General features: G+C 38.1%; 1 protein-coding gene across 1 annotated transcript; it reads right to left on the reverse strand.

Annotated features, from left to right (window-relative positions):
* Positions 1-12,740: 12,740 nt before the first annotated feature.
* On the reverse strand, positions 12,741-13,722 carry LOC110094109 (probable calcium-binding protein CML36). The gene has a single exon (XM_020819263.2). The coding sequence runs from the start codon at positions 13,598-13,600 to the stop codon at positions 13,013-13,015; it is 588 nt and encodes a 195-aa protein (XP_020674922.1). The 5' UTR covers positions 13,601-13,722; the 3' UTR covers positions 12,741-13,012.
* Positions 13,723-20,205: the final 6,483 nt, after the last annotated feature.

Below are 20,205 nucleotides of genomic sequence, written 5' to 3' on the forward strand. Positions count from 1 at the left end.
CTCTTGTTCTCTCTCTCTCTCCCTCTCTCTCTCTTTTATCTCTCCCTCTCCCTCTCTTTTCTCTCCCTCAATCTCTCTCTTCCTATCTTGCTCTAACCCAAAGTCACAATCAACAAATTAGATCTACCCTAAACTAAAATAACACTTAATAAAAAAAAAATTTAGATCTACCCAAATGATTACAACATTACCTCTTGCTTTACTACCTAAATCATCCAAAAAATCTCTAACACTTGCAAATGTCTAGTGAGAACAAATAATCAAAGAAAAATGATAAAAATTACCTTAAAATACAAAATCTAGGGTTGACGGCGGCGTGAGATCCTGAGTGAGATCGACGGCGGTCGGAGCTCGGAGATACGACGTCGGCGGTCGGATTGGGGTCGGCGGTCAGAGATGCTTCGTCGGCGGTGATAAACGGAAGTTGATCGCGAGCGGAGGCGACGACAGAGCGACCGAAACGAGAGAGAGAAGGAAAAAATAGAAATGAAATGCGCGGTGCGAGTCTGTTCGTATTAGGGCATTTACCGGCGATTTTCTGGCGGTCCGGACCGCCGGCAGAAAATAACTTATCAACGGCGGTCCAGGCCGTCGTTAAACCGCCGGTTTATATTGATGTCCGGCGGTTTACCAGCGGTTTATGGACCGTCGCTAGTACCGGCGGCTTAACGTACCAAACCCATCGGTCAGGCCGCAGTTAAAAGCCGGCGGTCAAACCGCCGGCGAAACCGCCGGTGTGACTGGCGGTCCATAAACCGCTGGTTAGAACCACTGGTTAGAACCACTGGTAATAGGCATTTTTCCTGTAGTGAAAGTTGAGTTATTTATAACTCAACTTTGTTAAAGCACATTCATTATCATTTAATTAACTAATCAAACAAACTTAAACAATTTCTTGAATACTCATTCATCAATAAACAAATTTGCAATTTGAGATCATGAATAATATTATTTAAAACTTAAGAATAAACTTTTTAAGTAATTTGATTAAGATGCTTGTTTAAGATCAATAATATCTTACCTAAATCTCAATTATAAATTCATTATATATAATTTTGTCTAAGTCTTAGTCTTTTCACCCCTAGATTATTTTTATATTTGTATATATTTGTTGAAATGTTTATTTATTTAGTAGCTTATTTAATTGAAATTTTATCTTTATGCTCAATGTTCTACTTGTTACTAAGCTCAATAAAAATTTCTCAATTAACTAACAGCTTAATAGTGTTGCTCATAAATAGACTCAATGGAGCCCCTTTGATTAAATAACAATACAACTTGAATAAGAAAATTGTTTATTAGTTTAATTTAATTTTTTAATTTTTAGCAAATTTAGATTAATATTTCTCCTTAGGAGTCTCTCTCTCTCTCTCTCTCTCTCTCTAAAATAGCTATTTTGTAATAATGCCCGCAACGTACTCACAAAATACATGTCTTGCCAATTTAGAATGGAAGAGTGATAATTGTGTGAAATTCACTATTGTCCTTCCTCAGCAAGCCAACAAATTTAGATGGAAATTTTGACTTTGCATGACACATACTACTTCTAATTAGCCAAATATTATAACTATTTTATTATTTAGAAAAATATGTATATAATTTTATTATGGACAAATTTATTTAGACTAATTTTCAAGTTCACAAAGAACAAAAAATGTTTGAATTATGATCAAACAAAATTTTCATTGCACTTCAAACATGTTTAAGATTCTAATCTATTTGAAAAAGATTTGAATAAAATACAAATAAAATTTGAACAAGATTCAAAAGATACATTGAATAAGGTTTCAATAAGACTTATAACTATTTAAAAAAAGGGTTTGAATAAGATTCTAACAAGTTTGGAATATAGATTGAATAAAATTTAGATATAATTCAAATAAGTTTGGAACATGGCTAAAACAGTGTTTGAATAAGCAATAAAATAATAGAATATATATCTTTGATACATTATATTTCTATCACAATGGTAGTAATGCAAAATATAAATTTAATACAACATAGTGAAATCACAACCACTGTAATATATCAAAATTGAATGTACAAATACTTATTGCTAGTCCTATAGAGGATAAATAGTGAGTATTGTGACTAAATGGCTGCTTTTGCATATTCTAAAGAAAATCTTATCTAAATTTATTTCTTGAGTTCCTTCTTTTCACTTGTGTCAATTTGGCATCAAATCTATTTAAGGGTGGATGGTGGAAGAAATAGTGGCCTCGATGTCCTCTACAAATGTATCAACTAACCTAGGCATAATTTCTTGACTTATGCAAGAGCAACTCTTTTCACAATTAGGCCTATATATTTGATTTTGATTTGGAGTTTAATCACCCCCATAGAGACATCACTAAAATGATCAAAATCACATCAATTGTAAGGTTAAAATCAATATCCCCTTCTTTATGGTCATTTGGACAATGAAAATTACCTCGATTGGGAGCAAATTGTAGTGACATTTTTCGAATTCATGAAAATCCCCTTTGAGAAGCAAGTTAAGCTTGTTTGTAGCAAATTGAAAGGAGGAATCAATGCCTGGTGGATTCATATAACTTAAACTCAGTGTAAAGAAGGCAAGTCGAATGTTAAGATTTGACAACAAATGAAGTGATTGTTGTATGGGCATTCATTTGCCTCCAATTATTAGCAAATGATCTATATACAATATCAGGTGTTTAGAAGGTCGTTAGTTGGTTAATAGCTACATGGAATAATTCTATCAAATTAGTGCTCACAACATTATATGGGAGACATACTAGTAATAGGTAGTAGTAGGGGGATAAAAAATAAACCAAGATAAATTAGAAATGAATTCCATATGGTTTCTTTCTCAATTCATTGCTTTTTCTCTCTTTATTCTCTTCAGGACATTCATACTCAAATGAGAATGATCTTAGATCAATCCTTGGCTTATTCTATCATTGTGAAGTTTTAGGAGTAAAGTTTCTCCTAGGGTGGGTGGGTGAAGAAGGTCATTATTTTCATCTAACTTAGCTTATCGTTCAGAACGTTTAAATGGGCATGGAGGTTTCTTGCACATTTTGACTCCACTTGTGAGGCCTGCTTGTTCGATCTCCATGTATTCCATTAGAAAATAGATCAAGTCCTTTGTATGAATAAGTATAGATGCTTGTAATAGAAGACATGGAATAAAAAGTTTACTTATGTTACCTCTGTTTATCTTTTAGCATTCTATTGAGATATTTTTCTGAGAAATATATGCGTTTGGATGCTTACTTGTTTTTGCCTAATATTAATGACTGGTATTGTAATGTTGGTGTGAGGGAGAGTTTGATAAAACTCTATTCCTATATATATATATATATATATATATATATAAAGATATTCATATTCAAATTTGTATCAAAAGATTTGACAAATTTTCCTTAGTTCTCTGAGTGTAGGGTGAATGATTGATGAATTTTCATTTTCTCTCATTTTATTTCTATGTTTTGGGCAAGTTCATCAAAATGTTAAGTGTATCACTAGTCGCTTATCAGGGAGTTGTCAGTGGAAGCTTATATAAAGATAACTTTCCTTCATGCTAGAGGCTTTGGTACACATGCAGGTCTTAAGTGCCTGGGGCTCTCTCTGCTCGCCATAAGGAGTAGTTCACTCTTTTCTCTCAGCTCAGTCCTAAAGGCGGACTTCATGGTTTCATGCTACTTGGGAGATCACAATGGATAATTTTTTTAGTTGAGAGACTAAGGTTTGTCAGGTCTTCCCTTAGAAGATGTTCCTTGGAGCCTCGATTCATCGCAGGGAGTAGTGCCTAGAAAGATGAGTGCTTGTTCTGTCCTATTGTAGGTTGATAATTGATAGGCTCCTGGATTGACTTACCTTTTGATGATGTGAGGACCTTCCCACATACTCACAAGTTTGCTGAGTTCAGAGTGATAAGTAACTGCATCTACTTTCTATAGGACCATTCCCGCCTGGAAAATCTTCTCCTTAACATGTATATTGTAATATCTATAGGTTATTCTCTTTATTTCTTCTTGCCAAAGTGCATCTTGTTTTCTAAATTCCTCAAATAAGTTGATAACTGTTTGGAAGCTTTCTTGATTGGATGTCACCCATCATTAGATTTTGGTGCATGAATTATGAGATGCGGCTAGCAGCCTATGGCAAGGTAATTCAAATTCTATTAGAAGTATGGCCTCAATTCCTTGTGAGAGTGAAAATTACATCAAGAGTTCTTTTTATTATTATTATTTAGCTTTCATCAATGATCTCAATTTTTGTAATCACAAAAGAATTGAAGGTGTATGCATGTTTGTTAGGAATTGTTCCTACAAAGTTCAACTTAGGTGTCAAACTTAAAGTTAGTTACAACAATTGGGTGGCGGATGCGCTTAGTTAATGATCTAGTCTTCTAATTATTATCTAAAATGAAGCGAGTACTCCCCACACTTAATCAAAGGAAGAGGTAAGTGCAGTTGAGGGAATTGAGGAAAAGAAAAACACCATAACACATAGGACATTAACTTTATTAGTGACGACATGCATCGATATTATTAATGAAAATTAATAGTGTCAGCATTTTTAATGACGCCAAACATCAATTTTTATATAAACAACATGCATTGGGCTAACTAATAATGTTAGACTTCAATATTGGTGCACGTCATTAACAATGTTGGCTCTTCAAAAGTATAAGAATAAGCCTATTTATATTTTTTTAGTGAGTGACATTCTGATCATTTCGACAAAAAATTCAAGAACTCCATTTATGTGTTAGAATAAAGTTAGAATTGAGCAATCTTAAGTTTATTAAATTCCCATCGTTATGTTGTATGTTCTAATTAGAAGTTTACAAAAATTAAAGTTACTAATATAAAAAAATTTGTAGTTCAAATAGTGCACCAAGCTCCATGCTCAATCAAATAAATTTCTTGATGAGACAACACTAGTGCTTAATTATCTTAAAATTTTAAACTAATAAAATTTCAGCTATTAATTGATAGAAGAAATATTGTACCTTGAATGTGGTCCCTAAATAATGTCATAAAAAACAATAGTTTTGTTGCGTCCTGGAGTATTCATGGCGGTAGAGAAATATATAGTTTACATCTTAGCATTGTACGAAGATCCAGTACACAATCAGATAAGTGAGAGGGTGTAGCATTCATAAGAGACACCAGAGTTTTTACGTGGAAACCCATAAAAAGGGGAAAAACCCACGGGGCCTGACCTAGTTTAAATGAATCCACTAGTATTTGCAGTCAATTGCAAATAAGGCCCTTTTTAAAGAGAAGGCCTTGTCTTGATGTTACAAATGTATGTCATATAGAGCGCATTATATGGTGGGAGTTAAAATACTCAACATAGATGTGTTTTTTTGGTCCGCACGGCCATAATCGATAGGATAGAGGTCAAAAAGACTGTTGTTTGGTGATGAAGGTCAGAAGGATCGTAGTCAGCAGGAGGCAAAGATCCGAAAGACCGTAGTTGGCAGAAGAGGGATCAAAAAGATCGTTGTCTGTTAATGGAGGTTGTAAGGATCATAGTAAGCGAAGGTAGTCGGAAGGATCGTAGTCGGCAGGAGACTGGGGTCTGAAAGACCATTACCTGTTGATGGAGGTAGGAAGGATCATAGTCGGCAGGAGACCAGTGTCAGAAAGATCATTTTTTGGTGATGGAGGTTGGAAGGACCATAGTAGGTGACGTAGGTCGGAAGAATCGTAGTCGACCGGAGATTGGGGTCTGAAAGACCATTTTAGAAGGGCGGCACTTCGGGAGAACTCTCAGCATCAAGTCCGGCAGAAGTCCAAGACTCAAGTGGTGGTCCAGCATAGCAACGATGCCAGGCGGTGGTCTAGCAGATGTAACGGCCTCAAGTGGTCGTCTAGTAGAGCAATGGCGTTAGGCGGTGATCCGACGGAGGTGAGAGCTGCAAGTGGTGGTCCGACTGAGCAATGACATTAGGCGGTGGTCCAGCAGAGGCGAGGGCCTAAAGTGGTGGTCTGGTAGAGTAATGTAGTCAGGTAGTGATCCGGTGGAGGTGAGGGCCTCAAGTGGTAGTCTGGTGGAGCAATGGCGCAGGCGATGGTCTGACGGAAGTGAGGGACTCAGGTGGTGGCCCGATGAATGTGAGGGCCTCAGGTGGTGGTCTGGCAAAGCAACGGCATCAGGCGGTGGTCCGGTGAAAGTGAGGGCCTCAAGTGGTGGTCCAGTGGAGCAACGGCGTCAGGCGGTGGTCCGGCGGAGGTGAGGGCCTCAAGTGATGGTCCGGCAGAGAAAAGGCGTCAGGCTGTGGTCTGGTGGAGGTGAGGGACTCTGGAGGTAGTCCAATGAAAGTGAGGGCCTCAAGTGGTGGTCCGGCAAAGCTTCGGCGGTGGTCCGGCAAAATTCCGATGGTGGTCGAGGAGGAGCTTCTTCCTTCTCTTCCTTCTCTTCTCCTCTTCTCTTCTTGCTTTGGCACCTTTTTAAGAGAAATTAGAGGTCTATTTATAGATTTTTGGAGTGGCACGGACCGTAAGTAGGTGAGAGATCAAGGGTAAATGGGGAGTGGTTGGATAGATGGCAGATATTGTATTGAATCCCTTGATCGTGTATAATTCGTCAGACGTTTGGAGGTATTAATGATTTCTGAATTCGGCGATCTTAGGCTCGTTGGATTCGCCTCGTTGACTCGCTCAATTCAATTATAAGCTCGTCATGTTTGGAAACCGTTTGGTAACTTAAACTGTGGTATGAAACTTCCAATAGTGCTCTGGGTCCTTTATTTGGACTTATTTGGGATCAGATTGAGCCGAATTTGGTGTCGTTAGGTTCGTATTTCCAAGAAGCTCAATTTGACTGTAAGTTTGTTGAAATCAGAGTTTAGGTGATCCCATATTTAATTTTTGAAGTTTTCGGCTTGATTTTCCCCTCGAGATTCATACTCGATCAAGATAATTTTTTGATGATATATCAATTACCCACTAATTTTCGTACGTTGAAGCTTCAGAAGTCCAAAAATATATGTGTCGACATCTCACATTAGCCGAATCATAAAAATTTTTTGTTCCAAAAATTAAAATCTTGCTTAAACTTTATCATCGAGGCTCCGTTGAGCTCCAAAAGTGAGTCTGGAACATCGAAAAATATATTTGAGGACCCAAAAAATGTTTAATTTGGACCGTCTGGACTGAAAATCAGGCCCGGACATGGCTAGGCAGCCGTACCAGCTGGCCGGCAGCCGCCGACCACCACGTGTCTTGGAAACGGCGCGTCCCACGCCAGCGCGCAGTTATGTATTTTTTTGTGGGGCCCACATGAAAATTTTTAAGCCAAAAAATTCTGAAAAAATCCCAAAAAATTCCAAAAAAATTCAAAAAATTATGAAAAATTTAGGAAAATTCAAAAAAGCTTTTAGAAGCCTATTCTCCCTCTTTTTCAAAAAATTTTCTCCTCTTTTCATCTTATAAATACTCCCCCCCCCCCCCCCAAAAAAAAAAAAATTTCCACCAACCCCCCCCCCCCCCCTCTCCCCCTTCCATCTATCCTTCTCCCTCTATTCTTACAATTGAGGCTTTCTCTTAGTCCTCCAAGGCCCCTCTATTTGCAAGGAAGTCCAGAGATTCCCCCTTCTCCATATATTCTTATAATTGAGGCTTTCCCTTAGCCCTCCAAGGCCCCTCTCTTTGCAAAGAAGTCTGGAGATTCCCCCTTCTCCCTCTATTCTTATAATTAAGGCTTTCCCTTAGTCCTCCAAGGTCCCTCTCTTTGCAAGGAAGTTCAGAGATCCCCCATTCTCCCTCTATTCTTATAATTGAGGCTTTCCCTTGGCCCTGTCCAGGCCCGAGGCCCCTCTTTGTGCAAGAAAGTTTGGAGATCCTCCTTCTCCCTTTATTCTTATAATTGAGGCATTCCCTTAGTCCTTTAAGGCCCCTCTCTTTGTAAAAAAGTTTGGAGATCCCCACTTCTCATACTATTCTTATAATTGAGGCTTTCCATTAGTCCTCCAAGGCCCCTCTCTTTGCAAGGAAGTTCAGAGATCCCCCCTTCTCCCTCTATTCTTCGAGAGATCATGTAGAGTTCCGATGTTAGTTGGTTGGAGATGGAGGTTGGAGAGAGACTTTAAGGAGGGAGGTTAAAAAGACCGTTGAAGAGTAGAAATTCAATGTCGGGTAGAAATACGGCATTGGGTAGGAGGATGATGACGGATAGAAGTCCGACGAAGGGTGGAAATTTGGCATCGAGTAGAAGTCTGACGATGTACATAAATTCAATGTCTGATAGAATTCTGACGTCGGGGAGAAGTACGACGACATGTAGAAATATAGAGTCGAGTAGAAGGCCTGATGAATATCCGTCGATAGGTAGGAGTTCAACATCGGGTAAAAGTACGACATCGTGTAAAAGTCTGATGAAAGTCCATCGATGGGGAGAAGTACGATGATGGGTAGTAGTTTGACGGCAGGCAGATGTCCAACGTCGAGTAGAAGTAAAGCATCGGGTAGATTATTGACGAAAGTCCATCGAAGGGCAGGAGTCCGACGACGAGTAAAAGTACGATGACGGGCAGAAGTCTGATGTCAAGTAGAAGTAAAGCATCAGGTAGAAGACCAACGAAAGTCCATTGACGGGCCGAAGTCCGAAGACAGGAAGAAGCTCAGTGTTAGGTAGAATTCTAATGAAAGTCCTACGACGTGTATAAGTACAGCGATGGGAAGGAGCTAAGCATCGGGTAAAATTCTGATAAAAGTTACGTGGGGCAAAAATTCAACAACGGGAGGAAATTCAGCATCGAGTAGAAGCCCAACAAAAGTCTGGCGACAGGAAGATGTCTGACGTCGGGTATAAATTTAACTTTATGGAGAAGCCCAATGGAAGTCCATCAATGGCATTCTAGAGATGTTAACCAAAATGAAAGAGGTTAAAAGGATCCACCAAGGATGAATGACCTATATGAGGTTGTATGTCAGAGCTTTTGCTTGATGACGTTAACATTTATGGAAGAGGTCGAGAGAATCCACCAAGGATGTAAAACCTATCCGAGGTTGTATGTCAGAGCCTTGCTCGATGATGTTAACATGCGTGGAAGAGGTGGAGAGAATTCACCAAGGATGTAAGACCTATCCAAGATTTTATGTCGGAGCCTTTGCTCGATGACATTAACTTGTATAGAAGAGATCGAGAGAATCCACCAAGGATATAAGACTTATCTGAGGTTGTATTTCAGAACCTTTGCTCGATGATATTAACCTGTATGGAGGAGCTCGAGAGCATCCACCAAGGATGTAAAACAAATTCGAGGTTATATATCAGAGCCTTTGCTCGGTGACGTTAACATGTGTGGAAGAGGTTGAGAGAATCAACCAAGAATATAAGACCTATTCGAGGTTGTATGTCAGAGCTTTGCTTGATGATGTTAATATATGTGGAAGAGATCGAGATAATCCACCAAAGATGTAAGACCTATCAGAGATTGTATGTCATAGCCTTTGTTCGATGCCATTAACCTGTATGGAAGAGATCGAGAGAATCCACCAAGGATGTAGAACCTATCTGAGATTATATGTCAGAGCCTTGCTCAATGACATTAACCTGTGTGGAAGAGGTCGAGAGAATCCACCAAGGATGTAAAACCTATCTGGGGTTGTATGTTAGAGCCTTGCTCGATGACGTTAACCTGTGTGGAAGAGGTCGAGAGAATCCAACAAGGATGTAAGACCTATCCGAGGTTGTATGTCAGAGCTTTTGTTCAATGATGTTAACCTATATGTAAGAGGTCGAGAGAATCCACCAAGGATGTAGGACCTATCCAAGATTATATGTCAGAGCCTTGCACAATGATGTTAACCTGTATGGAAGATGATGAATCGAATCCCCCTGGGATTGATTTTTCCTTGATTCGAGGGAGGCGAACGCTGCGTGTATCCCGAATCACAGGTAAAGAAGGGTCTTTGTTTAGACCGTTACTGCCTTTTTGAGGTCGAGATCAAGACCTTGCCCATGGAGTAGAAATACAGCAGGTGACTGTATGAAGCTTATTATTGATCAAAAGAATCATTGCATTTGTTGAGATTTTCATGAAATATCATCTTGATGTTGTAAGTATTGGAAGGATCTTCTTGACTATAGTTGGAGTCAAAGTTGCCCCCAGTCCATATCTTATTCATATGATATTGATGCAGCAATGAATGATGTCAAGAAGTTGATATTGACAATCTTTTGAGATTGGAGCAATAATTATCCCCCAATCGGGAATCACTTTCCCACATACGGCACCAAACTGTTGCGTCCTAGAGTATTCAAGGTGGTAGAGAAGTATATAGTTTAACATCTTAGCATTGTACGAAGATCCAGCACACAATCAAATAAGTGAGAGGGTGTAGCGTTCAAAAGAGACACCAGAGTTTTTATATGGAAACCCCTAAAAAAGGAAAAAAAATAAGGGGCCTGGCCCAGTTTAAATGAATCCACTAGTATTTGCAGTCGATTACAAATGAGGCCCTTCTTAGGGAGAATGCATTGGCTTGATGTTACAAATGTATGTCATACAGAGCGCATTACATAATGGGAGTTACAATAATCAACATAGATGTGTTTGTTTTGTCGGCACAGCCATAGTCGATAGGATAGAGGTCAGAAAGTTCGTTGTCTGGTGATGAATGTTAGAAGTATCGTAGTCGGTAGGAGGCAAAGATCTGAAAAACCGTAGTTAGCAGGAGACCAGGATCAGAAAGATCGTTGTTTGTTGATGGAGGTCAGAAGGATTATAGTAGGTGATAGTGGTCGGAAGGATCGTAGTCAGCAGGAGACTGGGGTTTGAAAGACCATTGTCTATTGATGGAGGTCGGAAGGACCATCGTAGGCAACGGAGGTCGGAAGGATCGTAGTCAGCAGGTGACTGGTGTCAAAAAGACTGTTGTCTAGTGATGGAGGTCGGAAGGACCATAGTAGGTAACAGAGGTCAGAAGAACCATAGTCGGCAGAAGACTGGGGTCTAAAAGGCCATTGTAGAAAGGCGACACTTTGGGAGAACTCTGAGAGTCAAGCACAGCAGAAGTCCAAGCCTAAAGTGGTGGTCTGGCAGAGCAATAATGCAAGGCGATGGTCTGGTAGATGTGACGGCCTCTAGTGGTGGTCTGGCGGAGCAACGACATCAGGAGGTGGTCCGATGGAGGTGAGGGCCTCAAGTGGTGGTCCGGCAGAGCAACAGTGTCAGGCGGTGGTCCAGGGGAGGCGAGGGGCTCAAGTGGTGGTCCAATAAAGTAAAGGCATCAGGCGGTGGTCCAGTGGAGGTGAGGGCCTCAAGTGGTGGTCTGGCGGAGCAATGGCGTCAGGTGGTGGTTCGGCGGAGGTGAGGGCCTTAGATGGTGGTCCGACGAAAGTGAGGCGCACATGTTGTGGTCTGGTGAAGCAACGGCGTCAGGCGGTGGTCCGGCGGAGGTGAGAGCCTCAAGTGGTGGTCCGGTGCAGCAACGACGTCAGCAGTGGTCCGATGGAGGTGAGGACCACAAGTGGGGGTCCAGCATAGAAACAGCGTCAGGAGATGGTCCGGCAGAGGTGAGGGCCTATGGTGGTGGTCTGGCGAAAGTGAGGGCCTCAAGTGGTGGTCTAGCGGTGGTCCGGCGAAATTCGGGCAGTGGTCGAAGAGGAGCTTCTTCATTATCTTCCTTCTCTTCTCCTCTTCTCTTCTTGCTTTGGTCCCTTTTCAAGAGAAATGAGGGGTCTATTTATAGATTTCTGGAGTGGCATGACCCATAAATAGGTGAGAGATAAAGGGTAAATGGGCAGTGGTTGGATGGATGGCCGATATTGAATCCCTTGAGTGTGTATCGTTCGTCAGACATTTGGAATGATTTCTGAATTCGACGATCTTTGGCTCGTTGGATTCTTCTCGTTGACCCGCTCGATTCGATTATAAGCTCGTCATGTTTGGAAACCGTTTGGTAACTCAAGCAGTGGTACGAAGCTTCCAATAGTGCTTCGTGTCCTTGATTTGGACTCATTTAGGCTCAGATTGAGCCGTATTTGGTGTCGTTGGGTTCATATTTCCGAGACACTAAGTTTGACTATAAGTTTGCTGAAATCGGAGTTCAAATGATCCCGAATTTAAATTTTGAAATTTTCGGCATGATTTTTGCCTCGAGCTTAATTAAATGAAGCGAGTACTCCCCACACTTGATCGAAAGGAAGAGGTAAGCGCAGTTGAGGGAATTGAGGAAAAGAAAAATACCAGAACACAGAGGACATTAACTTTATTAGTGACGGCATGCATCGACATTATTAATGATAATTAATAGTGTAAGCATTGTTAATGATGTCAAACATCAATTTTTGCACAAACAACATGCATTGGGCTAACTAATAATTGTAGACATCAATATTGGTGCACGTAATTAACAATGTTGGCTCTTCAAAAGTATAAGAATAAGCCTATTTATAATTTTCTAGCGAGTGACATTCTAATCATCTCGACAAAAAATTCAAGCACCCCATTTATGTGTTAGAATGAAGTTAGAATTGCGCAATCTTAAGTTTATTAAATTCCTATCATTATGTTGTATGTTCTAATTAGAAGTTTACAAAAATTAAAGTTACTAATATAAAAAAATTTGTAGTTCAAATAGTGCATCAAGCTCCATGCTCAATCAAATAAATTTCTTGATGTGACAACACTAGTGCTTAATTATCTTAAAATTTTAAACTAATAAAATTTCAGCTATTTATTGATTGAAAAATTATACATCATATTTTTGGAATATAATAGAGAATTCTCTGAATATATTAAGTACAAATTTAAATAAGAGAGTAAAGTTCAAAATATTTATTAGCAAATTTGACCAAATACAGCCACATTTATTTCAACATATTCAACAATTTTCCATAATTGACAATTCTCTTGTACTCCAACAATTAGGTAACAAAGTAATTTTCTTTTTTACACAGCCCCAAAAATCCTTTAATCACAATTAAATGGACTATTCGATATTTTCACTTACATTCTCTTACTTTTATTTATTTATTTAAAATTTCTACCTCCCATCCATCATCACCGTCCGTTCATAGCTCTCAATCATCTCTGTCCGTCCATCATCCGGACAAAATCACTAAAACAAACATAACCATCTCCGTCGGAATCCACGCCGCCGATCATCCGCCGGCAATCGTCCATAGTACATCCGCAGTCTCCAATGGCCAGGAAGACGCCGAGAAGCTCTTCCGCAGAGATCTTACCATCTCCATTCGCATCAAAAACGGCGAAGGCGTCGCGGAGCTCGCTGCCTCCAGCAGGAGGGCCTAGGGTTTCGACGCCGATTGCTCCGAATTCCTCGAGGCTGATGCAACCATCGCCGTCGCGATCTATTTCTGCAACCATGGAGGTGAGCTCGTCGTCGGTTGGGGGATCGCGGCTGAGCCTGCGCAGAACGATCTCGAGCTCTCGTTTCGTGATCTTACCATCGCCGTCGCGATCGAAGACGCCGAAGAGATCGGAGACGGCGACAGAGAATTCGTGGCGGGGAATAACGGATTTAGGGGTCAAATCGTCCGAAGAAGAGTTGGTCGCCGACGATCGGAAGGACGATGATTCGCTGCGGGTCTTCTTCTTGATCTTGGATTTCAATTTCTTGGAGAAGAAGGCGGCGTAGCTTATTAGCTTCATGAATTCCGGCGAGGGAAGAGAAGCGCTTTGGAGAAAGAAACAGAAGATATCTAGAGAGAGAATTTAATGAGGGTGGGAGAAGTAGGAAGGAGGGGTGGGGAGGTTAAAGGGTGGGAGAGATTGGAAGTGGGAGTGAGCTTCGACGAAGCTTCGCCGCCGGTTTCGTAGAAAATTTTCGTCTTTTAATAATGCGGCTTTCCTTTTCGACGATTTGATGGACAAATAAAATAATATAAATAAATAAGGAACTCATTACTTTTCTCTGCTAACCGAATATTCTTTTATTTTAATATGGTTGTGTTCATAAGAATTTTAATAGTGCACTTCTTATTGTATATAAGTAGTTTAATTTTATTTCTCTAAAAAATATTATTAAAATGTTTAATATATTTAACTTTTTATATTAAAGTTAAACTTTTATATTTTGGTTATAGTTTTGTGTCTGTTTTATATTAATTTTGACTTTATTAATACAATTATTATACAGGTATCTAAATCACTTAAATAAAAAAATTTATAGCTTTAAAATTACTAATTTATTTTTTATTTACTAAATAGATATTAAGATATATGTAATATTTGATTTAATCAATTCTTATGTATGTGATTTAAAAGGATTTATTAGATCCACTAATGTGTTCATGAATTTTTTTTAATAGTTTTATAGCCCACAAATGTGTATGAAAATTCCAGGTTTTAAAAATTGGATCGGACCGGCCGGTTCAACCGTGAACCGGACAGTTGTCCGATCCGGTCCAGTTCATAAACCGGCTTCGCAGAGAATCGGCCTGAACCGGACTGAACCGGCGGTTCAACCGGTGAACCGGCGAACCTGTCCGGGTTCAAAAGAACCGGCCAGTTTAAAAAAAAAAAATTTAATGATAAATAAAATATAAATAATATATTTTACTTCATTACATTTTTTAAAAATAATTTTTTTTATTAAATAATGAGATTTTTGATACCATTATATATGGTTATCACCTCATGAAACAAGTTTTGTTAGAGAAGAGAGAACTATTTGAGAGATATTTATTAAAATTATATAATTTAAATTCTTAGAATTATATTTATTTGATGTTAAATTCACGTAATTATCCTATTAATGTTATAAATTTTTAATAATATTAGTATTTATTACATCATCCGGTTCGACCCCGGTTCGACCGGTCGAACCGGTCGAACCTTGAACCTCTCCTTCTTCCGGTTCGTTGTCCGGTCCGATTTTCACAACCTTGTGAAAATTAGAAAAAAAATATTCTATTAAAAATTTTAGTTCTAATTGATCTCAAAATTTTAAATTTTGTTTCCAAATTAAATTATTTTTTTAAATATTTAGTACTTCCTTAAGGAAATTTAAACACTTTTAGATCTATTTCAAGTAAAATATTTCTCAAAATATCTTGATAAAAAATTTCTCATCACAACTTTATATGAGAGCCCACAATAAATTAAGATGAAAAATAATTTTTAAAATCGTGATTGAACTTATTTAATTTTATCAGACTATCAATTAAATTAAGGATTCATTCGGGACGATTTTTTTGCTGCTTCTTAAAGCAGATTTTTGATAAAAATTTGAAATTTTTTTTAGTAAAATGCTTTTTTAAGAAGCAATAAGAAAGCTGTCTAAGACAGTCTATAAGATTCTGATTAAAAGAAATTTTTTTATTATTGTTTAATGTAATTTTTAATGTATTTTTTTTTAACAATAATAATAAGAAAACAATAGCAAAGAGTTTTTTGATAGGAAGGCTAAATATACTTTTGCCTATTAACTTTATTAAATGTACTCTAAAAAAATTATGAATTATATAATATGTAATATTCTTTTGTGATCAAATCAGATTTTCCATCAGGCTATGATGAGAAACTATTTATGTAATAGAAGAATTCTTCATAGCATAACTTAAATCAACTTTAATGGGCCCATTAATCCGATCTATTATTAGGCCTGTAATAAAGTTTAGAGCTACTTACTTGGGCTTTTTTGGGTAGCCCATTATACATATTAATAGTTGTTTGCTTTAGTGCGAGAAAATCTTGAAAGCCAGATACGTTTGTGGATTTTCTTAGAGAAACTTAAAGAAGCTATCCTCTATGGAAAGAAAAATAAGAATTTGAAGAAAAATAAAGATCTTGATCTTTACGATGATTTTGTTGAACTCATACATTTATGTCAATGATATACAACTTTTGAGTGATATTTTTACATCCGCGCGCAGTTGGATCTACTGGAAAGCGGCTCTAGGGTTTTTTCTGAGAAAGTGGCGTTCTCTCGAAGAAACCCTACGTCTAGGGGGTTTCTCCCCCACCCCTCCGGCTCTGATGGCCGGATCTAGGGATGATTTTCCCCCTCTCTAAAGCTACGGTGAATGGTCAGTAATCGATGACGCTTCCGGCTCCTTGGACGGATAACTTCTCTGCTTCTGAACCCAGATCTGAGGTTTTTCCTATGACTTTTGTTCCTTCGGAACAAAATCTGTCTTTCTCTTCGGATGATCTCTCGGAAGGTATATCTTTCTGGAACCTTACTCTTGTGGGATATTCTATTGGTCAAAGACCGTATTACGAAAGGCTTCTTGCTTCCATGAAAAAACTCTAGAAATTAAAAGGATCTATGTCTCCAATCTCTCTTTCTGAAAGTTTTTTTCTGCTTAAATTTAATAATTTTGAATATTACAACTTTGTCTGGTCCGGAGGACCTTGGTTCCTTCTTGGTAAACCATTTGTTCTTCAACAATGGTCACCAAAATTCAAACCAAAAAGAGACGAATCTGCTTCGGTTCCTCTTTGGATCAAGATCTTAGATCTTCCTTTAGCTCTTTGGACCCCGTCGGGTATTTCTAAAATTGCAAGTTACGTTGGTATCCCTCTAACTGTGGATGATCTTACCGCAAAACACACCCGTCTTAGTTATGCCAGAATATGTGTCCAAATATCTAAAGACTCGAAACTTCCAGATGAAATTCCGATTGTGATTGAAGGGGAGGAATCTGTTTTAAAAGTTGTTTATGAATGGAAACCTACTCCATGTGAGTCTTGTGGTTCTCTGATTCATCCATCTAACTAGTGTCCTTCTAACCCCACCCCTAACCAACCTGCAACCACTAATACCCTTCCGAAGCCTAGAGGAAGAAGTACCAGCAGGCAGCATCATTTAAAAAATCGCTCTAAATCTAATTTACCCCCGCTTCTTCCAACTCCTTCACCTGATCCCTCTAATTCGGTCCAAGTTATTGCCTATAACACTGAGAATGCTTCTACATCTCATGCTGCTCTTCTTATTGAAGTTTGTATTCCTCAAAGCCTTGAGGAACTTGTTGTTCCTACTGAATTACTTTGTGAAACTGGACTGAAGGGTAAGGACTCCAATATTCCTAATCTCAATTTTCCTACCGAGGAATTGTCCTCTTCTGAACCAAACATCACTTTTATGGTGAACAATGGAAAGGGAATCAATACAACTAATAAGTTTAATCTGCTTGTGGAGGAAGACTCTTTAATTTTTAACTAGGAAAATGAAATAGAGGAGATCTCTTCAATTCAGCATGGAAAATCTCCTCAAGTCAAAGATTTATCCAAAAACAATTCCCCTTCTCAAAATTCTCCCAATATTAACAAACCTCCTTCTCAGCCTCCTATTCCACCACCAAATCAAAAATCCTCCAAAGCAAAAAATGCCAAAAAGGCAAAACCCTCTTCCTCAAAATCAAGATGATTTCTTCCCAGTTTGCTTGCTGGAATGTTAGAGGGTTTAACAACCCCGGAAAAATTTTTGCTTGTAGAAATATCTCTAAACATAAGTTAAAACTGTTTTGTATTCTTGAGGCTAAAGTCCAGAACTCTATGCTTGAGGATGATTGGTTTATTAATTCTCATAAGCTTTATGAGAATAAGGGTTCTTGTAACAACTTTAAAATTTCATCTCCGGGCAGGATTTGGGTCAAATGGGACTCTACTCACATTTCTTTTAGCCTGACTATTATTACTAATAAAATTATTCATGGGAAAGTTGATTTAGGTCTTCATTATTCTTTCTATATTTCTATAATTTATGCGGCTAACTCTCCGGAGGATAGGAAAAATCTCTGGACCAGTATTAATGACATCTCTCTCGGCATGTCTCATCCCTGGATTTTGATGGGTGACTTTAATTGTTGCTGTTATGAGAATGAAAAAACTGGTGGTATTCCCTTATCTCATAGCAGGATGGTTGATTTTAATAAAACCATTTTCGACTGTGGTCTTCTTGACCTTGCATCGGTTAGTCTTTTTTACACATGGTTTAACCAACAAAAAGATAACCCTATTCACTGCAGACTTGATAGAGCTTTGATTAATAATGATTGGTTGAATCTCTTTCCTAATTCGTATTATATTGTGGATGCTCCTCAGTGTTCTGATCATTCTCTGCTTATCCTCTACACTGATTCCATTCAGTTTATAGCCTCCATATTCCTTTTCAAAAAATTTTGGTCTAAGATGGATGGATTTAGGGAATTAGTGCTGGAACCTTTTCAAAGCAACCTGGCCTCTAGTCCTATAGCTTCGTTTTACTCTAGTCTTCAGACTCTTAAGTGGATGCTGAAAAAGAAAAACTGGAATTCTTCCAATTTCATTTTTAAGGGTATTGAGGATCTAAAGAATAAACAGAGGAATTTGCTTAATGATATTAATAATAATCCTTTGGATTATTCTATAAGTTCCTTGCTTAAAAACACTAATGATCTTCTCTCTGATTATCATACTCATTGGGCCTCTTGGACTCTTCAAAGAGCCAAGATTAAATGGCTTCTAACGGGGAAGAGGATCTTGGATTCCTGTATGCTAAAATCAGATCTAGAAAGAAAATTAACACTTTAAAAGTGTTGTCAACTCCGGATGGGGACTACTCTAATCATCAGGATATTGCCAAAGCCCTTATTAAACATTTTAATAGTCTGTTCAACACTTCTGCTCCTCCTAATGCTAACTATAGTGAAATTTGTGTGGGAAATAATCTTCCTTCGGATTCTGCTTATTTTTTGGATAGCCCTTTCTCTAATGAGGACATTAAATCGGTTGTTTTTTCTTTCCCTAATGGTTCTTCTCCGGGACCGGATGGCTACACGGCTGAATTTTACAAAGAGAACTAGGATTTAATTGGGCTTAAAGTTTGCAAAGCGGTAAAGAATTTCTTTTTTACCAGTCAGATGCCTAAAGGGGCAAAAGCTACGTCTATTACTTTAATCCCTAATTCCATATCTGACTATAGACCTATTTCTCTATGTAATGTTTTTTACAAGGTGGTGGCTAAGCTCCTGGCTAATAGATTGAAAAAGGTTTTACCTTTCATTATTCATGATAGTCAAGCAGGCTTCATCCAGGATAGATGCTCTTCTGATAATGTCATCCTTGCATCTGAAATTCTTAAAGATTTTAATAATTCCAAAAGTTATTTTTGTGCCAAGCTTGATATTCATAGAGCATTTGATTCTATTTCTAGAGACTTCATCATTAACTATCTTCAAAATAAGGGTTTCCCTAAGAAATTCATTAGCTAGATTAAAGGATGCATCTATAATGTTTATTTTTCCATTTGTGTTAATGGTGAACTTGAAGGGTTTTTCAATTCTTCCTCTGGTCTTAGACAGGGTTGTCCGCTTTCTCCTCTTCTTTTTGTCATAGTTATGGATGCCTTTTCCAATAGATTGATGGATAAGCAGAACTATCATTTTAAGGGCTTGTTTTGATTAAAAAATATAGTTAAAAAAAAAGGATTAATTTTCTTTGGGAATATTAAATTTTGAAATTTGAAATTGAACACGTCATTATGATCAATATATCGCCTCGAAAGACGATTATATCGTTCCCTAATGGGTTCAAATTTCAGCATTCTAATTTTATCCGGATTATCGTAGTCAAACTCAAAGGGAGAATCACATTTGACCCCGGAGGATCAAAATGGAATTTAATCAATTGTTTGACTATTCTAATTTGAATAAAATGATCATTAATTTCATAATAAAAAACACGATAATAATTGATATATCTCTCCGAAGAAAGAAGATATCAATCATTATCGATTGATTGAAAATGACGATAATAATCGTTGTATTTAATTTTCCCAAAGAGAATTAATTAGAGGTTTTGAAAAATTACTTTTGAAAAATCAGGTCTCAGTTTTTAAATCTCTTACGAGCGCAAGCCCTCGTAGTTAATTACATCGTAGGAAAATTGGAATTTTTCCTACGAGCACTCTCGATTAAAATAGCGGTATAAAGTTTATTTAGATGTTCAAAGCACGATATCAAAGGAGGGTAAGAGTTGGAATTTTCAATCGGGATTGGTTCGAGGTTGAGCATTTATTTCTAGAGTCAAAGGAAGAGGGATAGGGAGTGTTTTGAGATTCTGAATCATTTTAGAAACACTCCAGCCTATCCTAAGTGTTGGGCTCGAATTAGATTGAAAGTGATTTAAGGTTTAAGTGATCAATTTTATTAGAAAATTTGGATTAGATTCCCGAAGGTTAAGGTCTTATAGCCCGAGCTAGCCTCAGAACCTAAGTCTAAGTTGGGTACTAAAAAGTGACCCGAACCTAGCTAATGCAGTGCAAATCTGGA

The sequence above is a fragment of the Dendrobium catenatum genome, unplaced genomic scaffold, assembly GCF_001605985.2.
Source record: "Dendrobium catenatum unplaced genomic scaffold, ASM160598v2 fragScaff_scaffold_205, whole genome shotgun sequence".
NCBI lineage: Eukaryota > Viridiplantae > Streptophyta > Magnoliopsida > Asparagales > Orchidaceae > Dendrobium > Dendrobium catenatum.

Bases quoted from the DNA above. Each gene is read 5' to 3' on its own strand.
- LOC110094109 (XM_020819263.2), bottom strand. From the start codon at position 13,600: ATGAAGCTAATAAGCTACGCCGCCTTCTTCTCCAAGAAATTGAAATCC.